Below are 23,231 nucleotides of genomic sequence, written 5' to 3'. Positions count from 1 at the left end.
GCCTCAGGTCACCAAGGTGTTGGTGTTTTACGCGCAGCTGCTGTTTTGAGGGGATTCACAGTGACTTTCTTTTTTAGTCAAGTTACTCAAGGAAACGGCTCCTTCGAACGGATTACTATCATTTCCTAAATGTTTCCCCAGAGGAGGCGCTTCGCATTTCCATTTCTTGGAGGAGGAAGGATGGATGTGAGAATGAACCAAGGACACCTACTCCTGGCAGTGACCCTCATCGTCTGCAACTCACAGCTGCTGGTGGTCGCCAACTCGTGGTGGTAAGAAATGATTGTGTTTGCAAATTATTCAAAGTTACGTTTTTCCGCAGATATCATAAGTTATGCGCGTTTGTGTGTGATGAAATGATGCACAACAAAACTATTCGCTCAGAACAAATGTGGAGGCTTTGTCACAATATTTACCTTGGGCAACAAATGGCCAAACTGTTTGTAAATAAGGGCATTCAACACAACATGGACAACAGGTTTTCCCGACGGTTTTCAACTTGATAATTTAAGATGTGCAGTGGTCACAATAAATATAATCTAAACTGTAAAATTAAGGGAATGATTTGTATGTTGTAAAGATGAAATGCATTGATCAAATTGATGGTGCAATTTGTTTTAAATTAAATTAATATCACTTAAATTTGAATATTAAAACATAAAACTTGAAACATGTTGAAACTTGTTTTTGATTCTGCATTATGTTTAAATAGCTAATTAACTTACTTGAAACTTTGTTAATGTAACATAAAAGTGATGCCATGACATAGTGATCACACATGTTTAAACAGTGTGTGGAGTTTGACTTAGTGAAGAACAAAGGATTGTTTCGAAACAAAATTTTTGGCATTAAAAAGTCTTAAATTCAGTCAAATGTTGTGTTGTAGGTTTTAAATAATTTTAAACCAGTCTTAATTTCCCTGTGTCCAAGTAAAGCTGCTGACCCAATCACCAATAATCAATCTTAAAACTTTTCTTGGTTTATATTTAAGTTTTTTTATTGCAAAAAGATACAATTCACAACAGCAATCTGACATTTTACAGCAAATTCTCAGAATTAAACTCCCTAATCAGGGGAAAAATAAAAACTAAAGCAACACATAGCTTTACATGATCTTCTGTTGATACAAAAACTATTTACTGAAGTAACCGGGCCATTAGAAAAAAATATTTAGTGTTTAGCCCTGTATAAGTCTTAAATTTCTTTCACGATGGTCTTTAAAATGGTCCTAAAACATCTCAAATTTGACTTGACATCTTAAACCTGCAGAAACCCTGTTTACTGCCATATGTGCAAGAAAAAAAAAATTGCTCACATTGCAATTAAAAAGACATCATAAGGATGGCCTGATGAAGTTTTACATTATAAACAATAATTTAGAGTCACAAATAGTCGTGCATATTTAATCCTGTGCTATATTTAGCTGATGGTGGAAGCTTTGCTCTTGCTTTCTCAGGTCATTAGCCATGAACCCCATCCAGAGACCGGAGATGTACATCATTGGAGCACAGCCTCTGTGCAGCCAGCTGACTGGCCTATCTCAGGGTCAGAGGAAGCTCTGCCAGCTCTATCAGGACCACATGGTTTATATTGGAGAGGGGGCGAAGACGGGCATCAAGGAGTGCCAGTATCAGTTCAGACAGAGGCGATGGAACTGCAGTACAGTGGACAACACATCAGTGTTTGGCCGTGTCATGCATATAGGTGAGTCGACCTGATGATCACTAAATGTATATGGCTAAAAAAGTGAATCATATACCAAAATATCTTGTTAGGTTTATTCAGAATAACAATTATTTGGTGCCATCTTTAGACTTCAAAAGATGAGTGAATTAAAAAATAAAATAAAATATAAAACAAGTCAATAAAATAGTTTTGACAAGGAAAATTTACAAAGATTATAAAAAGGATGACACAACATCAAAAACTGAATGCCACATACTGACAGTTTTTGCATTGGCACCATGTATATGAGAAGTTTAAATATTTATTCTTAAATCTATCCTTCAAATGACCCACTTGCCAGCCTAACATTTGTTATTATTTCTAAATATCATATAATTTTGTATGATGACTTATTCTTTTTACTAGTCAAGAGAAGTATGTTGTTTATTATTTACATAAATGTGTCTGTCATGCTGAATGACTGTCAAACTTTATTTCACCAATATTTTGACATTGTATTTACACAAAAGTGATTTGCAACATTTAATCGGGCATTTTTATTTGTATTTAATATGCTTTATGTGTTCATAAAGTCACTTTTGTAAATATAGTTTGATGCAGACAACATGGGACGTATTGTCTTTGACCCACATGCACTGAAAACAAGTATCTAAATTTCTGATATGCAAAATAATAAATCTTGAACCTTTGAATGCATGTATTTTTAAAGTAGTTTTATGTTAAAGTATTTTGTCCAGACTCCAAAGAAGTTATCAACAATAACTGAAACTACACATTGTCTTTAACATGTGACTGATGTAGGCCTAAAAAGCCACATGGCCAGTTGTCTATTTCCGGTTGGAATTAAGAAGCTTCAGAAATAAGTAAAAAATGTAGTTATGCCGTAGTTGGAGGATATTAAAGGGTCTTATCATGTTCTTGCTTCTGTCATAAATGATCAAAATGCATATAAACATTAAAGTTCTCATATTAATAAATTAATTTTCATTTTTAGTCAGCTTATTGATTGTAGTCTACCAGTTATAAATCAATATAAAATATGAATTGATTATTGCATTGTCCTCTACATATTTAATTATTCTGCTTTATTGATTGCAACGTTTTGTTCAGCAGCTTGAATGTATCCTATTGGTTATTATTGTGAACAAAACCCACATGACTGCTTTTACAAACGCTTTCTGATTGCCTAAATTATTAAATTTATGTAGTTTCATTGGTTATTTTTGTGTCTAATTCGCATCAGCCTAGTGTTTTACGTTGCTTGAGTGTTTTAACGTGATATATATATATATATATATATATATATATATATATATATATATATATATATATATATATATATATATATATATATATATATATAGCCTAGTTTTGTGTGCTTGTTTATGTTACGCACTCAGCTAACCGTGAGATTTACGCGTTGTGCTCTTGACATTAGTTTGTTGATTTTTATATGCCATTGTTTATTTAAAATAACGAGGGATCTATACTAGTTAGTGCACCGAATGCAAATAGCACATTTAACGAATAAAGGTGTTTCATATCGCGTCAATCACCCATGCATCATGCATAAAGCGAAAGCAATGTCTGTGTACTGGAATGCATGCTCCTGTATGCGTGTCGCTCTCCCACAGAAGACCGCGCTCGTTGCCTCAATTGAGTGTTAGTTCCGCTCATCAGTGAAACAAGGTGTAAGGCGCGACATGCCCCCTCTTGTGCCCCCCAAATAGCACGGGACTTATTTGCAGTCAATCGCGAGGTTTATATTGAGGTGTTAGTCGGGCTATTGTCCAGCGTCGCTTTTGAAATGCAATGACACGATGACACAGAGTCGGGATATCCGGGACTCTATTTGAAGTCTGGGCACCATAGGCCAATAAAAGTGGCCCTCCGAATTCAATAGGCGCATCGCTGGAATGCAGGTACACACCCGTTTACACGCGCCGATTTGTGTGTGTGTGTGTGTGCGTGTGTCTGTGTCTGTGTGTTTGTTTGCTTGTTTTGGTGCAATGAAACAGTCTCATGTCATTTTAAATAGTATTGCAATGAGTTCCAGAAGTCTTTCTGTATAATTTTCATATCTATCTATCTATCTATCTATCTATCTATCTATCTATCTATCTATCTATCTATCTATCTATCTATCTATCTATCTATCTATCTATCTATCTATCTATCTATCTATCTATCTATCTATCTATCTATCTATCTATCTATCTATCTATCTATCTATCTATCTATCTATCGTTTCCCAGAAAAAGCTGTGCAGTACTCAAGCTCATTTTTATTTATTTAATTAATACATAAATCAGTGAATACTATTTAATCAGTTATTAAGCAAGCAAGCTTGAATATTAGTCGTGCATAATTATTTCAGTGAATATCGTTTATAGTGTGATTTATTAAGAAATTGCTGTTTTGCCATAAGTACAGGAAAGAAAATAACTTTTTGTTTGATTCATTTAAATACAGTAACTGATAACACGTAGTCTTGTAGTGTGTGATAACTGTAATTAGGTTGTTACGATTAAAAATTACACTAAGAAATCCTAGTTGGAAATTTCAGTTGGCTATGGGAGAAATGACTAGAGTTAATTAACGACATATATATACTTGCTCTACAAAGTTCATGACTATACATAAAAAGTAAAGTAATATAATTTAAAAATATCAGTTCGCAGCATAACAAGCTGTTTTTAATGTCTAAAAATCAATGGAAGTGAATGAGACCGGAAGTCTCATGCCAAAAAGAGTCCAATGGCTGCGACCGCTCGTATGTGAAGAATAAGGTTAATAGATTGTCATAATTTACTAAGCCAAAAGTAAGCAAGCAAGTAAAGTAAGTTAACGTTATTGTCCTTGACAGGAAATTAGTTATGGGCATCACCATATTGCTGCAAACATATATAAAAACAAACGATAAAAACAGTACAAAATACTATAATTACAATAATTATAATGATAATTAAGATAAACTCTTGTTAAATAAACCCACAGAGACAGGTACAGAGGATCTCTTATATCGGTTCGGATATCAGAAGTAGTTGGAAAATAGGAATTTAAATTACGTTACTGACTACAGTTTTCATAATGTAATTAGAATCTATCTATCTATCTATCTATCTATCTATCTATCTATCTATCTATCTATCTATCTATCTATCTATCTATCTATCTATCTATCTATCTATCTATCTATCTATCTATCTATCTATCTATCTATCTATCTATCTATCTATCTATCTGTCTGTCCGTCTATCTGTCTGTCTGTCTGTCTGTTCTTCCGTCCGTCTGTCTATCTGTCTGTCCATCTGTCTGTCCATCTGTCTATCTGTCTATCGATCCAATCTGACTGAAAATGTTCAGCCTCGGAATATAAAATTTATTCCCAAATTTGCTCTGAATCGAATATCTTTCTCCATGTTTTGTCCAAACTAAAACTAACGGTGAAACTGTAAACACTAAATCACACTGGGAACAATACTCATGAGAATAATTATGAGCCAGTTTTGTTGGTGCCAAAGCCTAGTGGTTATGTGTGCCAACAAACAGCACCATAGTGCTCACGGCGACCTGAGTTTGATTCCTGGCTCGAGGTTCTTTACCGACCCTTCCCCTTACTCTGCTCCCAATACTTTCCTGTCTGTAACCTTCACTGTCCTATCCAAATTAAAGGTGAAAAACCCCTAAAATAATTATAATGAAAAATGAAAAAAATAAATTATGAGCCAGTTTCATCTCCAAGCTTGGTTGCTTAATAACTGATTGAATTGTATTTGCTGATTTATTAAGTTATTGTCATAAAATTACTTGTAAAAACAAGTGAAGTTTGGTACACCCCAAACCTTATACGCTGTTGTTGTGCATTTGTGCGTTTTCTAATGCACAAAAACAGTTACTTGTAGTCTGTTTAGTCAGGGGCAAGTTCATTTTCAATAAGGCATTGAGGAAGGCCGGATCATTAAAGAGGAATTCTCGAGGCCTGCAGTTTTTTGTTTGACAAATTTCCTCTCTTAATTGCTGTGTCGCCGAGCATTGATACAACGTGCTTATCTCTAAATATGGTTGTACCAGCACTTTTTAACATGTTTAAACAGCTTTTAAACGTTAAACGCTATTAAACTGTATTGCCTGTGCTGTTGAGGTATGTGAAATCTGCATTCCAGATGGCTTATTAGATGGAGGGAAAAAAATCAGGTAACACATGCACAACAGATGCGAATAAGAGCACCGATTTTTACAAACCAAATGCCTGTTTGGCAGGAATTTATCATATGGCACATGTGACCAAAACTCAAGTGAATTCTAATTGTGTTTATGTTATGTTATGTTGAGATGTACACAAAACTGAAACAATGAAAAAGAGCTGTCCTTGTACGTGCACACGTTTCTGATAATCTTATCTCTCACTGCAGGGCTTACTAGAAAGATTGTTACCATCTGTGGGGCTCTGGAGTTGTTTTACTCGTTCCCTAACTTCCTAAGTGAATAATCAAGAAAAATACTTTACCAAGGAGTTGGATGATTTAGCAAAAGTGTCTTCTCTCAGTGGAATGTCGGGCTGCTCAATATATTGTTTCAGCATCGATATTGCAATGCACGCATCTGCAATAGTCACATCGCAGGAAGTGCAATGTTGAGTTTGTATGTTAGAATCCAGGAGAAATATTTCAGAACACATGCAGAATGTATCCATAATGGAGTGAAAGAGGGTGGACATAGTGTAACTTCTCCCTTTAAAAAAAACAAAACAACCAATAGTGTTTAGTTTTATCACGTCTGCCAGTGAGAGTGGTTGGAATCAAGCGCATCAAATCAAAAGCAAATGAGAAGTGTCTTGAAGGGGGCGGGGCATGTCAGACAATAGAGCATTTGATTGGTCAAGATTTTATGAGAAAGTATGAGGTGATGTGAAAAAAAATCGATTATCCATTTATGCGGAAGTGACAGACTTCGAGCTTTACATGTTTGCATCGGTTTTATATCTTCTAAATGTGATTTTTGTCATTGTGTTGTATCACACTAGCTTATAGATACTCGAAGAGTAGCATATTGATACTGACATCTAACATAACGTTATTTTAATTTCACTGGACCTTTAACAGATTTTTTGTATTGAATTATTTTTACAGTGAAGACCACACAGTGTATTTTTTACATTTGGTTATTCAATTGCTGTGCCTAAGTATTGTTCGATTCCCCAGAAAAGCACAACATGCTGTCTAGTTCACATTTATCTGTGCTTTTATTTTGTTTATGTATTGTTAATGCACGATTTACTCCTCTACAGAATCATCCAAATCAATCTTACTAAATTCTTGCCAAACAGAGCTGTTCAGGCTTTCTGGTAAAATTGTCCACAGACAAACTAAATATTTCAATGTCCAATATCGCACAGCCCTAGTGGAATGTTTCCAGATTACAGCAAGTGTTCATGTGTGTTTTGTGCAGGCAGCAGAGAAACAGCTTTTACATACGCCATCAGCGCAGCAGGTGTTGTGAATGCTGTGAGTCGAGCATGCCGTGAAGGTGAGCTTTCCACCTGTGGCTGCAGTCGAGCAGCTCGTCCCAAAGACCTGCCCAGAGACTGGCTGTGGGGCGGCTGTGGGGACAACGTCAACTATGGCTACCGCTTTGCCCGGGAGTTTGTGGATGCCCGTGAGCGTGAGAAGAACTACCCACGCGGATCGGTCGAACACGGACGCACGCTTATGAATATCCAGAACAATGAAGCCGGGAGAATGGTGAGGAAATAAACACACACATTAGTGATCTGCATTCTTATTTTTGGTTGTGGATGCCATACTAGGCATTAAAATGCCAGTTTGGTTTCATGCAAGTATCTACACTGAGAGAAAAATTCATGAAAAACAGGTAATATACTGGCAGATATTAGATTATATATAGATATTAGATTATATATATATAAAGGCAGATGTATCAAAATTAAAAAAAGTTATAATTTTGATCCTAAAATAATAAAAAAATAATTATAAACTGCTTAGGATTGAAAAAATCGATTCAACTTCTTAGGGTCGGGCTCTGATATGAATGAGTTTTAGATCTTATAACATTACAGATCTGAAGATACTTAAAAAAATGAGATTGAGGAATTTTATATCTTTCCTTCAAGGTTTCAAAACTCATCAGTATATTATCTTCATAAAGATCTGATATCTTCCGTAAGCCTTTCTGAAACCACATCTTAAAACCCATGTCTGATTTCCCTGGTACGAATAACGCTTTATCCCAAATGGGAGAGAACTTAGATAGTACCGGGGTTTCTCCCAGCTCAACCTTTGACTCATGCCCATGTCATAAAATAGTGGTTCTTACAAATGGGTTAGACATATTTTGTTTGAGTTTCTTTAAAGAATCAGAACATAAATATGTGTCAAGACTCCTTCACACGACCTTAATTCAGCTTTCCTACCATTCAGCCAATTATATTTTCAAGGTTAGGAGAGAAGCGTAAAGGCGGTTTCACAAGTCTTCACATTTACTCGTTACTCAGCAACATGGACTCCTCCAAATGGTGTAAAAAGTGTCACATACTGTATTTATAAGGTATAATTCACTCAAAAATGTCATTTCTGACGCACTGTTTGTTTAATACTGGGAGGACGCGCATGCGCCCATGAGTGATGTCTACTTTAGTGAGCAGAACCTCCATAGGCTGTGAATAACAGGTAATAAAGATGTAAATAATGTTCAGTTTGTTACACATAGTGATCATTTGGGAGCCACGTGGGAAGTATCATCTTTCATGTATGTTTTTTCCTCAAAGTGACGGAAGCCATGACATGAGTGCACTCGGCAGTGAAAGTGCAACCACTTTACATGACCATATCGCATTTTACAGTTATGATTATGACAAGATTTGATATGTTTTTTCTTTCATAGCGAACACAAAGTGTTGTGCATGAAAATAAATGTTAAACAGTGTCAGTGTAACTACTCTAGTCTATATAATGCTAAGTATAATGCAGGAGTTAATCTGATATTGACATCAAATGTTTGATTTTACCAGTGGAAAAATGGTCTTATAATGTTGTCAATGACAAATGGCAAGCATATGACTCAAACACAATAATTTAACTTGAGAAGTATGAATAGATATATTCTGATGTCATCACTTCACTGTGAATTAACATCCCGGACATATTTAAAGTCTGTTCAAGTCCATCATTCAAAGTCTACATAAAATTGAGCGTTTTAACCAACAGTAGACCTACACATAGGCCTAATATTATTATTGTTGTCTCATCATATGTTTGAAAAATAACAATATAACAGCCTACTCATATGAACCTTTATTTTACACTACAGAATGATGAGAAAATTGTGATCTTGATTTTAAGCAAAAAAATATTGTGATTCTCATGTTAGTCAGGAACGTGCAGCCCTAAAACGGCTTTTATTCCAGCCAAATTAAAATAAATAAGGCTTTCTCCAGGAACATCTCTTGGGAAATAATAAAACAATGCTAATAATTTCACCTTCAGCTGATACATAAATATACATACAGAAAATGTACTTGTAATTTTCAGCCAGGCCATTATCCATCTTTCAGTGTTTGTTTTTTTTATACAGTGTTCTGTGTATTGGTTTGGTTAAGGTGTGTTTCTTTCGGAATCACAGCTGTTGCAACCTCTATTGTGATGTTGAGAAATAACAGCCCAGATGTACACTTAAACGGATAAACACGGCTTTAGATATGTTTGTGCGTGAATAAACCAAAGGCAGCCCTTATGTCTCCTTCAGATCACCACAAACACAATAACAAACAGTTACTTCATCCTCTCTCTGTTGTTGAGGGAATGTGTTTACCTAGCTTTACTTTGAGTCCACAATTGTCTTTAGAAGTTGGTTAAATCTGGCAAAAATCATACTTTGGAGATGTTCCCAAAGGTAAAAATGGGGGATGGGGTTAGTGTGTGATCTGTAGTAATGGTTTTTACATTTTAAGACTCTGCTAAGACATAAAGAGTTTTTGCATCCAGGCAAAGCATGAACTTATCAGTTTGCGTAGCTTTGGATAATGGCTTTTGCTAAATGCATTGATATATCAGGCCAACTGCATTTTTGCCAATTAAATTTCAAGTGGGTGGATATACAAGTATAAATATACAAGTATAACTGGAACTCATCCTTTCCTTTTTCAGCCACTTCAAAAAACATGATATGATTGCTTTTGTAGTGTAAACGCCATGTAGTCCAATGCATTCAAACTGCCAGAAATTATTGTTATATGGGATGTGTTGTGAGAAGATGCATCAAGATGAGAAGATGTTCTTATATATCACTGCATATTACCAAAACTTACAATTATGATAGATATCCTCATTCTTTTCATTCACTTACTGTCTTAGCTGTGTGACTTCATTCATTCAGCATTATTTCCAGGATCACACTGAGCATTCCTTACTTACAGTCCTAGACGCACAGTCTCATTCATTTCCATTGATTATTAACCATACAAACCAGCTCATTATGTAAATGATGTTGCAAACATGTATTTTCTTATCATAATATTTACATGTTGAGGTTTTGTCGTACACACTGTAGTAATTTTGTAGTGCACGTAGTTTGAACATTTACTGCAATTTATTATACCTTATCAGAAGTCCTATCACAGAACAAGAAAAGCTTACTTTTGCCTTAAAAAAAGGTGTATTTAAAAAAGTAATGTATGGCAGCTCCTCATTTAGAGAGCTAATTTAATGGACGTAACCAAATAGCAAATGCCCTTGCAGTCTGCTAAGTGTCAGGTGGTCAAAATTTGTTGCAATGTTTCTAATTCCCTCTTATTCTAGTGTCACAGCTCAGATTTCCTCCCTCTTATTAATTGAATGGAACAGTCAATGCCAGACTGAATAGTTTTGTGTTTTTTTTATATGAGGTGATGTGTGCAAATAGGTTTAGTCAGGAAAGCTCTGACACTGCACATTTTCTTGTTGAACGGCTTCTTGCTGTTTTATAGAACAGCTATATGGTGAAGGGATTATTGGAGAATTTCCAGCCGTGTGTGTGCTTGTGTGTATGCTTGTATGTGTGTGTGTGGCTCCATCAAATAGTGGCCCCCCTGCCACGTCCAGGTGGGCATAAAAACCAACTCAAAGAACGAACTGCAGAATGTCACCATGTGCTGCCAAAACACACCATCAAACAGGAATGCGTTCCTCCGTCCCTTTTTCCGAGTCCCACGCTTTGTCATACCACACCCCGATCTCATCCTCTCAGTTATTTGAGTGCTTTTAAAACCAAGCGGCCCCATAAAAAGTCCATTTGCCTGCCAGTGCGGGTGCTTTGCCTTGCGCAGAGCTCCGCCGTGTATGTTTGTCTTAGGGAAGATGAGTGTATTTAAGCTGTTTACAGAAGAGGGGGCCTCTTTTCTGGAGTTATGGCACATCTGAGATCTCTGGCTCTTCTCCTGGAGGTTCCCAGAGGTGAAGAGGTCAAGGTCTGGACGGGTTTCGTATGTGCACGAGGGGAGATTATATCTCGAGCACCTTTAAATTTTGGCCGTTTATACCTGGTTTTAAGATGCTGTGTTTGATCAGATCACAAGTAAACAAGAGAGAAGTTCCTTTTAGCGCTTTAATACAGTATATGATTTTTCTATCAAAGTAAGTTTGCACAATTGACACATTTTGTACAGTTGTGAATTAAAAAAAGATAAAGCATCATCATATAGCTACACTGTAAACAAATATCAGTAAAAAATTAGCAGTTTTCCATATTTTCTGATTCATGTTTTTATGTTTTCCTCATTTATTTCTGCTTTTGAATCACATTGTGAGACCGTGATCTTTTTTCTCACAACTTTTAACCTTAAAAAGTGGCTTTATTAACATTTTTAATAGTTTAAAGTGACATATTTTCCGGGCTGGTGGTTTACAATATGGTACAAAAACTTTGTAATAAGCTGCCAGTACATTTTATGTTATTTTACACATTTATTTCTTTATATGTTATTTCTTATACATTGAGTTTCAAGGTAGGGTTAGGGAGGGTAAGACAATAATTTTTACAGTATAAAATAAATGACACCCTATATTAATCCCACCTTAATCCCACCCTATTAATCACCAATACCAACAAAACCTGTAAAAATATCTGTTAATTAACAGTTTCCAGATTTTTATTTATTTATTTATTTGTTATTTACAAGTATTTTCTGTTTATTTACGGTTGTAAATTTCATTATGGGATTATAATCTCTGCTCTGTCGATTTTTGATGTTGAGAATTCAGCTCTACAGTTAAACAAAGTGAATTTTATTGACAAGTTAGTAGTTTAAAATAATATAATGTAGAAGAAATAATATAGAGAGGTTTTTTGACCATATTATACAACACCAAACATGACAATTTATCACTTTAAACTAATGCAAATGTTAATAAAAGTCATTTTTTTGATTTATTCAATGTTAAAGGTTGTTGATAGAAAGATTAGGGTCTCATAATGCAATTCAAAAGCATTAATAAATAGGAAAAATAAAAACATGAATCAAAGAGTACAGAAAACTGCAAATTTATGCATATTTTCTTTCAGTGTGTGTGCGTGCGCGCGAGTTTGTGTGTGTGTATTTGAAGGTGCGGTTTGACCCCCAGGACTCCTGCCGTCTCCTTTCTTCAGTCCCTGTTTGTCGTAGATTTGTCTTGCTTGGAAAGGCTTAGCCTTGGTGGGCTTTTTAGGCGACAGAAGCGTATCTGATGCCCCTCTGTGTCGGGACGGGCAGGCTGTAGTGAAAGATGGTGCGTGTGGTTCCGGTGCTGTGGGTCACAAAGGCTGGTGACCCAGACTGTACCTCCACCCTCTATAAAGATCACCTGCTTCTGTGTGTCTTTCATTATAAATCAACTGCGGCGGAGACAAACACACACACACCTTCATCTAAAGCACTTTATTAGTCATTCACACACACATGTAGGCGTAACGCATTTTAATGCACCGCTAAGGCTTTCTGTCTCACTCATTCAGTGAATTTATCTGCATTACTAATGTTTGAAAGCTTTTGTGTTTGCAGACACGCATGTTTACTCAGTAGTCAAAATGAGGACACACCGTTTTTTGTCCAAAAAAACTGACTGAATCATGGTTTGATCTTAAAACATTATTATGAAATTAGCTTTGTAGAGAAGTAGAGATTAAATTTGATGGATTGAACAGCTTTTGCTAGACCCCAAACTTTGAAACCGCTTATTAATGTCAGTTTGAACAGTATCATCTCTTTCTTTGTATAAATATCTCAATGTAAATCTTAAAATGGTACTGGATGGTGAAGGAAACACGGTAAACAGGTTTCCACCTATTGTTTAAAAAGCTTTAATTTAATTTAAATCTGAAATCCAAGCAGCTAATATAAAATAAATTAAGAGGGCGTCACGGTGGTGCAGTGGGTAGCACAATCGCCTCACACCAAGAAGGTTGCTGGTTCGAGCTCCGGCTGGATCAGTTGCAATTTCTGTGTGGAGTTTGCATGTTCTCCCCGAGTTGGCGTGGGTGTCCTCCAGGTGCTCCGGTTTACCCCACAGTCCAAAGACATGCGGTATAGGTGAATTGGGTAAGCTAAATTGGCCATAGTGTATGTGTGTGAATGAGAGTGTGTGGGTGTTTCACAGTACTGGGCTGCAGCTGGAAGATGTGTAAAACATTTGCTGGATAAGTTTGGCGGTTCATTCCGCTGTGGTGACCCCTGATGATTAAAGGGACTACGATGAATGAATGAATGAATGAATGATTGAATTAGTTAAAGAAATAACTTGTGTGTGTGTGTGTGTGTATGTTTAGCTGAGTAAAACAGTAAATAAATACATTAAGATGCATCACACTTCCACAGGCACATTCTTGTCCCCTTCAAACCTGCAACACTTTCTTGTTTTACTGTAGCCCGTAGTAAAGATTTCTCTTTGTTTACTTTAGCCTCTTTCCTCCAGTCCCGCGTCTCTTATCTCTCCACCTCCAGGGCTGCTAGTGTTGCGTCTCAATGCTCCGCCTCGACCCCGTTCCACAGACGCCCCTGACCCCATCCCATTGTGCCGTGCTCCGCATGCGTGTCCTCAAAACGCTCCAATGCACCCGTCCATCCATCACACCTTGACCACTTTGACCAAAAAAAGAGAAAAGCAGAGGAGGAGAGGCAGAATAAAAGAAAGAAGCGGTGGCTTTATTTGTGCGCAGTTTCAGTTGGGCGCACATGTTGCTCACAAAGCCTTTATTGGGACGAAATAGCGGAACTGCAGCTTGACACGCGAGATAGTATGAAAAAAACAACTGTGTGTGTTGTTTCTGGATTGCAGACAGGTATGCAGGATGGGCCGGTGATGACAGAGACTTGAAAGGTGCTGGAACTCCCCTTAATGTCTGTGTGCGAGCAGGTAAAAAAAGGAGGAGGATTAAACAGCTGCTGAAGACCACCGTTAAGTGTTCTCACGTGAGGTGTTAAAGGGAGGAGCAGCTAAATGACAGAGAAACACACTGAGAAATGTCTTTAATGTTGCTCTCGTTCGGGACACTAAACCAAAATGCCTAGCCTACACAGCCTCAATAGTGAAGAAGTAATGTGGGTCATTTTATAACCTGTTTTTATTTCACTAAGAAGTTGTTAGACATGGAATCGGAAGGCAAAGGGTTATTAGACATGGAGCAGTTCTATGTACACTGTAAAACAGTATCCGCAATTAAACAGTAGTCCATATATTTATGATTTGAGCTGCATTAGGGGACCTCAAGCTTTGTTTCAACAACTTTTAACCTTGAAATATTTGAAAAGGTGACTTTAATTAGCATTATTAATAGTCTAAAGTGATATATTGTTTGGGTTGGTGTTGTATTGTTCTGTACAAAACGTTAATAAACTGCCAGTACATTTTCTGATATTTTACAGACTTATTTCTCTATATTAGACATTCAACCAGAAATGTACATTTTCACTTATAAAAATGTGGCAGGACCTGACCTTTGAAGCTTGTCGTCCTCAAAAAATCATACAATTCAATGATAGAATGCGTCCTTGATCACTGTCAGCTTCTCCTCGTAGCCTTAAAGGTGTATTGCATGCATTTTATGTTAAATTTAAAGCAGATTTGACAGGACTGACAGAAACAACTGTACAATTATTTGTGGAATTTATTCATTATTTCATGTTTTTAATCGAGTGATGTGTATGATAACTGCTTAAACTTGCTATTTCTGAAGTTTTTTTTCTAAATAACAGTTTTTAGCACAACAAAACTATTAAAGCTGTAGGTCCAATTATGCTGAGGACAAAGTTGTAAAGTGTTTTAATAAAGACTAAAAATCTGAGAACCAAATGAATGACATGTTGCTTTACAAAACAACCCACAGAAATCAAAAATCCGTTCATTTTAGACATTTTTTGGGATAAAATATTTTTTATTCACTGTATTTATGTTTTTATTTAAAGCACAGTAATGTACGTTTCTGGTAGAATGGCCCATTTCTTATGCATTATATTATTTTAAACTACAAAAATCTCAATGAAACGTTGATTTATGTTGCCTCAACATAAATCGATTGTGTGGAACTCAGCATTTTTTACAGTAGTTAGCAATTAGCAAATTAACTTGAACTCATTTTTTTTTTTTTTTTTTTTTTTTTTTTTTTGAGTGACATGGATGACATTGATTTCATTTTATGTTATTTTAGTGAATCCTTACCTTTGGCCAATCGTTTCTCTAAAATTTGTAAATAAATATATATTTAATATAGCCTTCTCCTTCTGCACCAACTTCATGGAATGACCTAAGTCTGTTAATGATACAAGTTAAATAATTAAAAAGGAAAAGGGAAAACAGCCGTTGGTTTAGTACGACAATATGCCGAGCGTCTGTGTATTGATTCAGCTGGGGGTTTCATTGAATTGAATCAGCAGGAAGGCTCTGTGTGTTCTAGAACAGAATGACTATTCTGTCCATTGTTCTCTAAACGCTCTTAGTGTTTGTAAAGGGACCGTAAACTCAAAGGCCTCAGGAGGCCCCACAGGTTCAGTCTCTGGACCAGGGCGCTGGACTCAGGAGCCCTCCAGAGGGCGCTGTTGTTCTATCAAACTATTACTTTGCTTCTATGTAAAACTATGTGTTGTTGCTATGAATGTCAGGAAAAAGTTTGTGTGGTTGAGAGAGCGAATTCTTAAAAAAAAAAAATAAAAAAAATCACAATTAATAGCATGATTCTAGTATTTAAATGAACACTTGTCAGTTCTACTGGCCCCAAAATCAATGTACAATATTTAACGTATAAATTCATAATGTAAATGCATACAAGAACACTTTTATTAATTATACATTTCAGATTTTTCATTTATTGTTTGATATTAATTCTAAAATTTTATTGACAGTTTTTTTTTTACCTTTTTATTCGTTGTATGAGTTTCTTTTTAACAAAATACTAATTTTTTACTTTTATATTTATTATTTCACAGATTAACCCTCCCCATAATCTCATATACCAAGAGTTCAGATGCAAAATCCTCTAAATGTCATCTGCAATCTTTTAAAATGAACATTTGTCTTAGACACCTGTGTATAGGTTAAACAAGTTCACATTTATGGCTATTAAAAGGTTCTTTCTATTGCTTTTTCAAGTGAAATAACTTAAGTCAAGTCAAGTCAAATTAGCTTTATTGTCATTTCAACAATATACAGTGCAATACACAGTGAAATGAAACAATGTTCCCCAGGGACCGAGGTGCTACATCAAACAACATAAATTGACAACACAACACAGGACTGTGCACCACTATAAAAATCTAGATAATGAGATAAAATAAACTAAAATAAAAATAAATGAAATAAGAATAAGATAATAAAATAAATAAATAACTGAACATTCATTCATTCATTTTGCTTTTTGGCTTAGTCCCTTTATTAATCTGGGGTTGCCACAGCGGAATGAACCGACAACTTATCCAGCATATTTTTTTTATGCACCGGATGCCCTTCCAGCTGCAAACCATCGCTGGGAAACATTCATACGCACTCATTCACTCATACTCTACACAACAGACAATTTAGTTTACCCAATTCTCCTATAGCGCATGTGTTTAGAATGTGGGGAAACCGGAGCACTCAGAGGAAACCCACGCGATCACGGGGAGAACATGCAAACTCCATACAGAAATGCCAACTGACGCAACTGAGGCTCGAACCAGTGACCTTCTTGCTGTGAGGCGATCGTGCTACCCATTGTGCCACCGTGATGCCACAACAGAACATAATAACTGAATAATAAACTAACTGTACATATGCATGAACGGCTGTAAAAAATGCTAATTTTAGAAGAACACGTGAGATGGCACTTTGAGGTTTTTGCATCTGAACTCTATTCATATCTATTCATGTTGCCTTTGAAAAATAAAGTAGGCCTAGCAATAATAGCTGGAAATTCTACCATTTTTATTCACAAAAACTTATAGATATATTTGAAGGACTGAAAAGTTATTTGTTTTAAATTCTTATTCAATTAAAACAATGACACACATTAAATTAAACCTGAGGATTTCAGTCAGAATGACTGCAGAAATATTGTTTCTTTTAAAAATCAAGTGCTATTTTGGGGTTTTTGCCTGAATTTTGCCTGCCCAAATTCAAAAGCTTCCCAAATCCACATGCAGTGGTGTAAATGCAAATGTTTGGTATAATTTTAAAGAAAACCCTTTGAATTTTCATAAAACATTGTTGAAAGTGATTAAAATAGTTGTATATGTTGTCTGTGTTATGATAAACCCCTCCAAAAAAAGAGTCTTTTTTTTTGTAAACTGAAATTTGAAAGAGTACCTTTTAGGTTCTGTGTGGTCTACTGTAGGTTGCTGTAATTCATTTAGGTGGTAAACAAAGGAAAAAAGAAAATAACTCTCATAATCTATGCAAAAGTTATTCTATTCTAACTGATGAGAGAACGAAACCACTTATGGGCTATTGGGTCAGTACAGACCTTTAAAATAAAAAAAAAATGCAGAAATAAATGACGTCACAGACCCAGAGAGTTTTTACAACTGCTAAAAATATATATATATATTACTGTGTACGTGGTTAAAAAAATATTATCAATCGCTCATTTTCCTAATTCAAAACTATTTAAAAAAATGTTGTACAATTTCCTATGCTAGCCAACTGATTTTACCATGCAGACCAAATCCAAAACAGCTGCAATATGCCATGAAAATAAAACATCAATCTACTCCTTCAGTGCTTGCTTTTTACAACTACACCATCAATATATTTCAACAGTCATATAAAAACACACTCTGGACAATGAAAGTTTTAGTGCATGTTTGGCATCCCCTTTATGTGTGTATTCTTTGGTTCACTGCTCATTAAAATACCCCTTCTCTCTCTCTCTCTCTCTCTCTCTCTCTCCCTCCCTCTCTCTTAAAGGCAGTGTATAATCTAGCTAACGTGGCCTGCAAGTGTCATGGCGTCTCGGGCTCATGCAGCCTGAAAACCTGTTGGCTCCAGCTGGCTGACTTCCGGCGTGTGGGAGAGTTCCTGAAGGAGAAATACGACAGCGCCGCTGCCATGCGCATTACCCGACGCGGAAAACTAGATCTGGTCAATACTCGATTCAACCCACCGACAAGCGAAGATCTAGTTTACATCGACCCCAGCCCGGATTACTGCCTGCGCAATGAAACCACAGGCTCTCTGGGCACTCAGGGCCGCCTGTGCAACAAGACCTCAGAGGGTATGGATGGCTGCGAGCTCATGTGCTGCGGCCGTGGGTACGACCAGTTCAAGACCTACAAGCACGAGCGCTGCCACTGCAAGTTCCACTGGTGCTGCTATGTCAAGTGCAAACGCTGCACGTCACTGGTGGACCAGTTCGTGTGCAAGTAGCAGACCTGAGAACTGGGGGACAGACGCACTGAGCAATTAAGCGGGAGAAGAAACGGGACCCTTAACGGACCCAGAGGGGCAACTTAGAGATAATTAAATGTAAAAATGATATATTAAATAGCAACAAATTAAAAGTATATAAATAAGTGTACGTGTGCCGTTGATAGTAATTTAATGACCGGAATGGATCCGCGTTGGACGTCATTGATGAAAAAGGAGGCGCCAGTGTGATGCATTCCGGCTCAAGCTGTGCTTCTCTCACATCGAGAGGAACGAACTCTTGACTTGTGCTACAAGAAACTCTTTAGAGACTCGAGGAAAAGGCGCAGAAAGAGGATGGAGAACATCAGGGGCGCATCAGCCACACTTTGCCTTCCAATTCTTAAACACACACACACACACCACCTTGCTGATGTCAGAGCTCTTAAGAACTTTCGGAATGCGGAATTCTCGGACACTGCATTCTGTGAGGTCATAATGATCTCAGAGATATGGCCAGAACAGAATGCTGCCTGTTTACCAGTCACATGAGCATTTCCTCTTGGAGAGACGCGTGAAAGATGAAAGCAGGAATGCTGAGTTCAACACTTTTGCACACACTAAAAATCCTTCCATTATCCTTCATCTGATGAAAATGATGCGTTTCAGGGTCTTTCGTATAGACACTCTTAAACATTTAGGTTCCAACTGAGGGTTTTGGCAGTTCTCTTTTTAAAAGAATGATTTATTTCTTAGTGTGAAGACACTTTTAACATTTTCCACTGTTAAAAAAAAAACTCGTGTGGAATGAAAAGGTTGTGTGGATGTTAAAAGCTCTTCATGGAACCATTGATCGCCAACTAAAGGGATAGTTCACCCAAAAAATGAAAAGTCTGTCATCATGTACTCATCCTCCACATGTTACAAAACCTGCAGTGGTGGAAAGAGTACTGAACAATCATACTCAAGTAAAAGTACCATTATTTTCCTAAAAATGTAGTGCAAGTAGAGTAAAAGTATCTGTTGTAAATATTACTCAAAGTTTGAGTAAAAAGTAGCCCTTTCAAAAGTACTTAAGAGTAGTGAGTAGTGAGTATTATGGTGTAAAAAGCTGATGCATTTACATGTAATATGTGGATGTGTGTAAACGTAACATTATGTAGTGCATTTAGTGATTTCCCAGCAGGCACACAACGTCATAAGGTTTTAGTATTAGGTTAGATTTAGGTTGTGATGTCATGTGACCAAAATTCAGTGTCTAGCCAATTTCAAGGACAACTTTATTTTGATGTCCAACAACAACATCAAATGACGTTGATATTTGGTTGATTTTAGGATGTGTTACAAAGTGACCAAAACATCGAGTCAACATCTTAAACCAGTGTCATATTGACATCAAATACTGACATTTATTCATCAGGTATGGCAACCAAAATCCAACATCTGATAGACGTCATAGTGGTAACGTCCACACAAGTTTGTTGTTTGGTTGATTTCAGGTTGGATGTTGGACATTGACGTCGGCCTGACATTGGGTCAACCCGATTTTCATATCCAAACAAAATGCAACGTCCCCACGATGTTAGGGAACAACATCAATCTGATGTCATGTTGACGTCTTGTGCCTGCTGGGTGTTTAAGATCATTTCAGTCATCATACAGTAAACATCTGTCATTTTCTCATCAGTGACATGCATCTAAACCATCTCTGGGTCAACGCATGTAAAGGTCTTGGACATCCTCTTGGACACTTTTAATGCTTTCAAACAGTTTGCTGCAATTATAAATCGGCCATGTCTTGAGGTAGTTCATTATCAGGCGATTTACATCCTGTGTGTGATTTGATTTTGAACAAGTCAGGGGTGAGTAAATGATTGCAGAATTTTCATTTTTGTGCGAACTATCCCTTTATGAACCTTTATTTTTAAGAGTGCATCTTGAAATCAGTCTAGAACCGAGAATATTGTGTTTGTTCTGTCACTTTTTTTTTGGTTAAAACTTTATGGTTATGAATGTGTGTCTGGGTACAGAAAAAAAATATCGGAGGGGATGGGAATCAAGGCTACGTGATAAGGACTGCAAAACTATTATAGTAACCAAATACTAGTGGTTCAGATTATATTTTATTAATTGCTTCTCATTTTATACATCATATGTATTGTTCTGATTATTATTTTTTGATAAAAAGAAGCTTTTTACTGGGGTTTTATATGCTAGCAGAGACAATATTACTGGCCGCTGGATGGAATGAGTGATCAGAGCCCAACTCTCCCACCGTCAGGCCACAGAACAACACAATGAGCTCTTTTGTTCATTCCAGAGTGCTTTGTAGGAAAAAACTTACACTTGTAAATATATAACAGTCCATCATATATGCAGATAACACTTACCATCTCTTCGACATGTCACTCCAAAAAAAGAAACGTCTTATTTTTGCTGCCCTGTGATCATATGCTTGTTGTGTGTATTCCCACCTCATTCAAACCAGTAATATTAAAAAAATATGAATAGTGTTTATTATTACCTGCTCAGCTGCTTCACTTTCTTGAATTTGTTCTGTGTGCTTTGTGGAATTACTTCAGGCATGTTCACATCAAGAATAATGGGATGCACACAAGATTTTTTTATATTTTTTTATTTTTTTTAGGGGGTATTTTATTTTACGTATATACACTACCTGACAAAAGTCTTGTTGCCTATCCAAGTTTTAGAAACAACAAATAATAACTTGACATCTAGTTGATCATTTGATATCAGAAGTGGCTAAGATGAAAGGCAAAGGCCAATAGATTGCACTTATTTTACCAAAATAAAATATGATCATACCTTGATTTTAATAATTTAATTAGGACAGTAAAGTCTGACTTTGCCTTGACAGAAGTCTTGTCACTTAACAGAAATAATGTCCAGTATAGAATATAAAGTCATAGTGCAATAGAAACCTAATTAATAATGTGTATGACTCCCCTGAGCTTAGAGGACTGCATCCATACATCTCTGCAATGACTCGAATAACTCATTAATAAAGTCATCTGGAATGGCAAAGCAAGCGTTCTTGCAGGACTCCCAGAGTTCATCAAGACCATTTGGATTCATCTTCAATGCCTCCTTCATCTTACCCCAGACATGCTCGATAATGTTCATATCTGGTGACTGGGCTGGCCAATCCTGGAGCATCTTGACCTTCTTTGCTTTCAGGAACTTTGATGTGGAGGCTGAAGTATGAGAAGGAGCGCTATCCTGCTGAAGAATTTCCCCTCTCCTGTGGTTTGTAATGTAATGGGCAGCACCAATGTCTTGATACCTCAGGCTGTTGATGTTGCCATCCACTCTGCAGAAGACCTCCTGCACCCACCCCAAAAAATGAATCTAACGATGACAATACTTTTGTCAGTGCATAAGGAATTTGCACATGCATTATAACTCCCTTCTCCTGGCAGGTGGCGCTATGACCATCAATGAATATTGGTACGTAGATGGATTCTGGCTATGATTTTATTCAGCGATAGCTTTTTTTTAATAACCTCTTCCTCTTTCATGGAGAAACAATCATTAATACATTTTTCAAGCCACCACAGAAATACTCTTTAAACAGAAACTCAAAATTTCACAATTTTTCAATAACAAATATATGTAATAAATGTGTAGGAGAAAGCTGTTAATATACATGACTGAAAACATGCAAAAACTTTGTTAAGTTTCAGATTTTGTTTATGTGTTTTGTTTTTTGTTTTGTTATGTGAAGTGTACTGTGAGGGCACTGAAAGTGTTATGGTGGGCAATATCAAGGCATTTTGCCACACTGGATTTTTTTTATTTCATGAAACATTTTTTTTTTACATTGATCTTAGGGTTATTTTTAGGTTGGACGTTGGACATTGACGTCGGCCTGATGTTGGGTTCTGATGTCAACCCGATTTTCATTTCCAAACAAAATGGGGTACAACGTCAGTCTGACGCCATGTTGACGTCTTGTGCCTGCTGGGTGTTTAAGTCCATTTCGGTCATCATACAGTAAACATCTGTCATTTTCTCATAAGTGACATGCATCTAAAGCATCTCTGGGTTAACGCATGTAAAGATTTTGGACATCTACTTGGACACTTTTAATGCTTTCAAACAGTTTGCTGCAATTATAAATCGTCCATGTCTTGAGGTAGTACATTTTGAGGCGGTTTAACTCCTGTGTGTGATTTGATTGGACAGGAATTACAGGACTGATTTTTCTAATCCCATGAACAATTACATTAAATTACAATTACATTTACATGAAAACAGTGTAGGCTAAGAAACATAATAATCGTAGATAAATTTTCACAAAAATCGAATGCCGTGCATGTACAAAAAACAGCAGGTTATCGCATGTTGCTGAGGATAGCTAATACAGTTATCATTATAGTTATCTTTGTAGTTCCAGTTCTTTGAATGGGCCTTCAATTTATCACATATAACGTCACAGGGTTATGCACTCAGCTTCATATCATAGTGATATGAAGATGAGTCATGTAATCCTGCTCATATCTTTTTCTACTGATGCAAGCATACAGTATCAGTGCGCTGTAAACTAAACTATATAACCTTTACACTCCAATATTCTCTCTTAATGAATGAATGCAAACATTAAAAAACAATGTATTAAGTTATAGTATGCTAAAACAGTGTTTCTCAACCAGCACCACCAACACTGCATGTTTCGGATGTCAC

The 23,231-nt window shown here is 36.5% G+C and overlaps 1 protein-coding gene across 1 annotated transcript; it reads left to right on the top strand.

Moving 5' to 3' along the window:
* The first annotated feature begins 129 nt into the window (after positions 1 to 129).
* wnt5b (wingless-type MMTV integration site family, member 5b) lies at positions 130 to 19,998 on the top strand. The gene is made up of 4 exons (XM_056456004.1): positions 130 to 272; positions 1,457 to 1,704; positions 7,138 to 7,430; positions 18,090 to 19,998. Exons 1-4 carry the CDS (start codon positions 130 to 132, stop codon positions 18,546 to 18,548), a joined length of 1,143 nt encoding a protein of 380 aa, XP_056311979.1. The 3' UTR covers positions 18,549 to 19,998.
* Positions 19,999 to 23,231: the final 3,233 nt, after the last annotated feature.

Source organism: Danio aesculapii, chromosome 4 (assembly GCF_903798145.1).
Source record: "Danio aesculapii chromosome 4, fDanAes4.1, whole genome shotgun sequence".
In the NCBI taxonomy this organism is placed as follows: domain Eukaryota; kingdom Metazoa; phylum Chordata; class Actinopteri; order Cypriniformes; family Danionidae; genus Danio; species Danio aesculapii.
The sequence above is the reverse complement of the archived record's forward strand: the minus strand, read 5'-3'. Positions and strand labels throughout refer to the sequence as shown.

Coding starts and splice junctions, on each gene's coding strand:
- wnt5b (XM_056456004.1), top strand. CDS start 130: ATGTTTCCCCAGAGGAGGCGCTTCGCATTTCCATTTCTTGGAGGAGGA. Junction 273..1,456: donor GTGGTCGCCAACTCGTGGTG/GTAAGAAATGAT, acceptor TTGCTTTCTCAG/GTCATTAGCCATGAACCCCA. Junction 7,431..18,089: donor ACAATGAAGCCGGGAGAATG/GTGAGGAAATAA, acceptor TCTCTCTTAAAG/GCAGTGTATAATCTAGCTAA.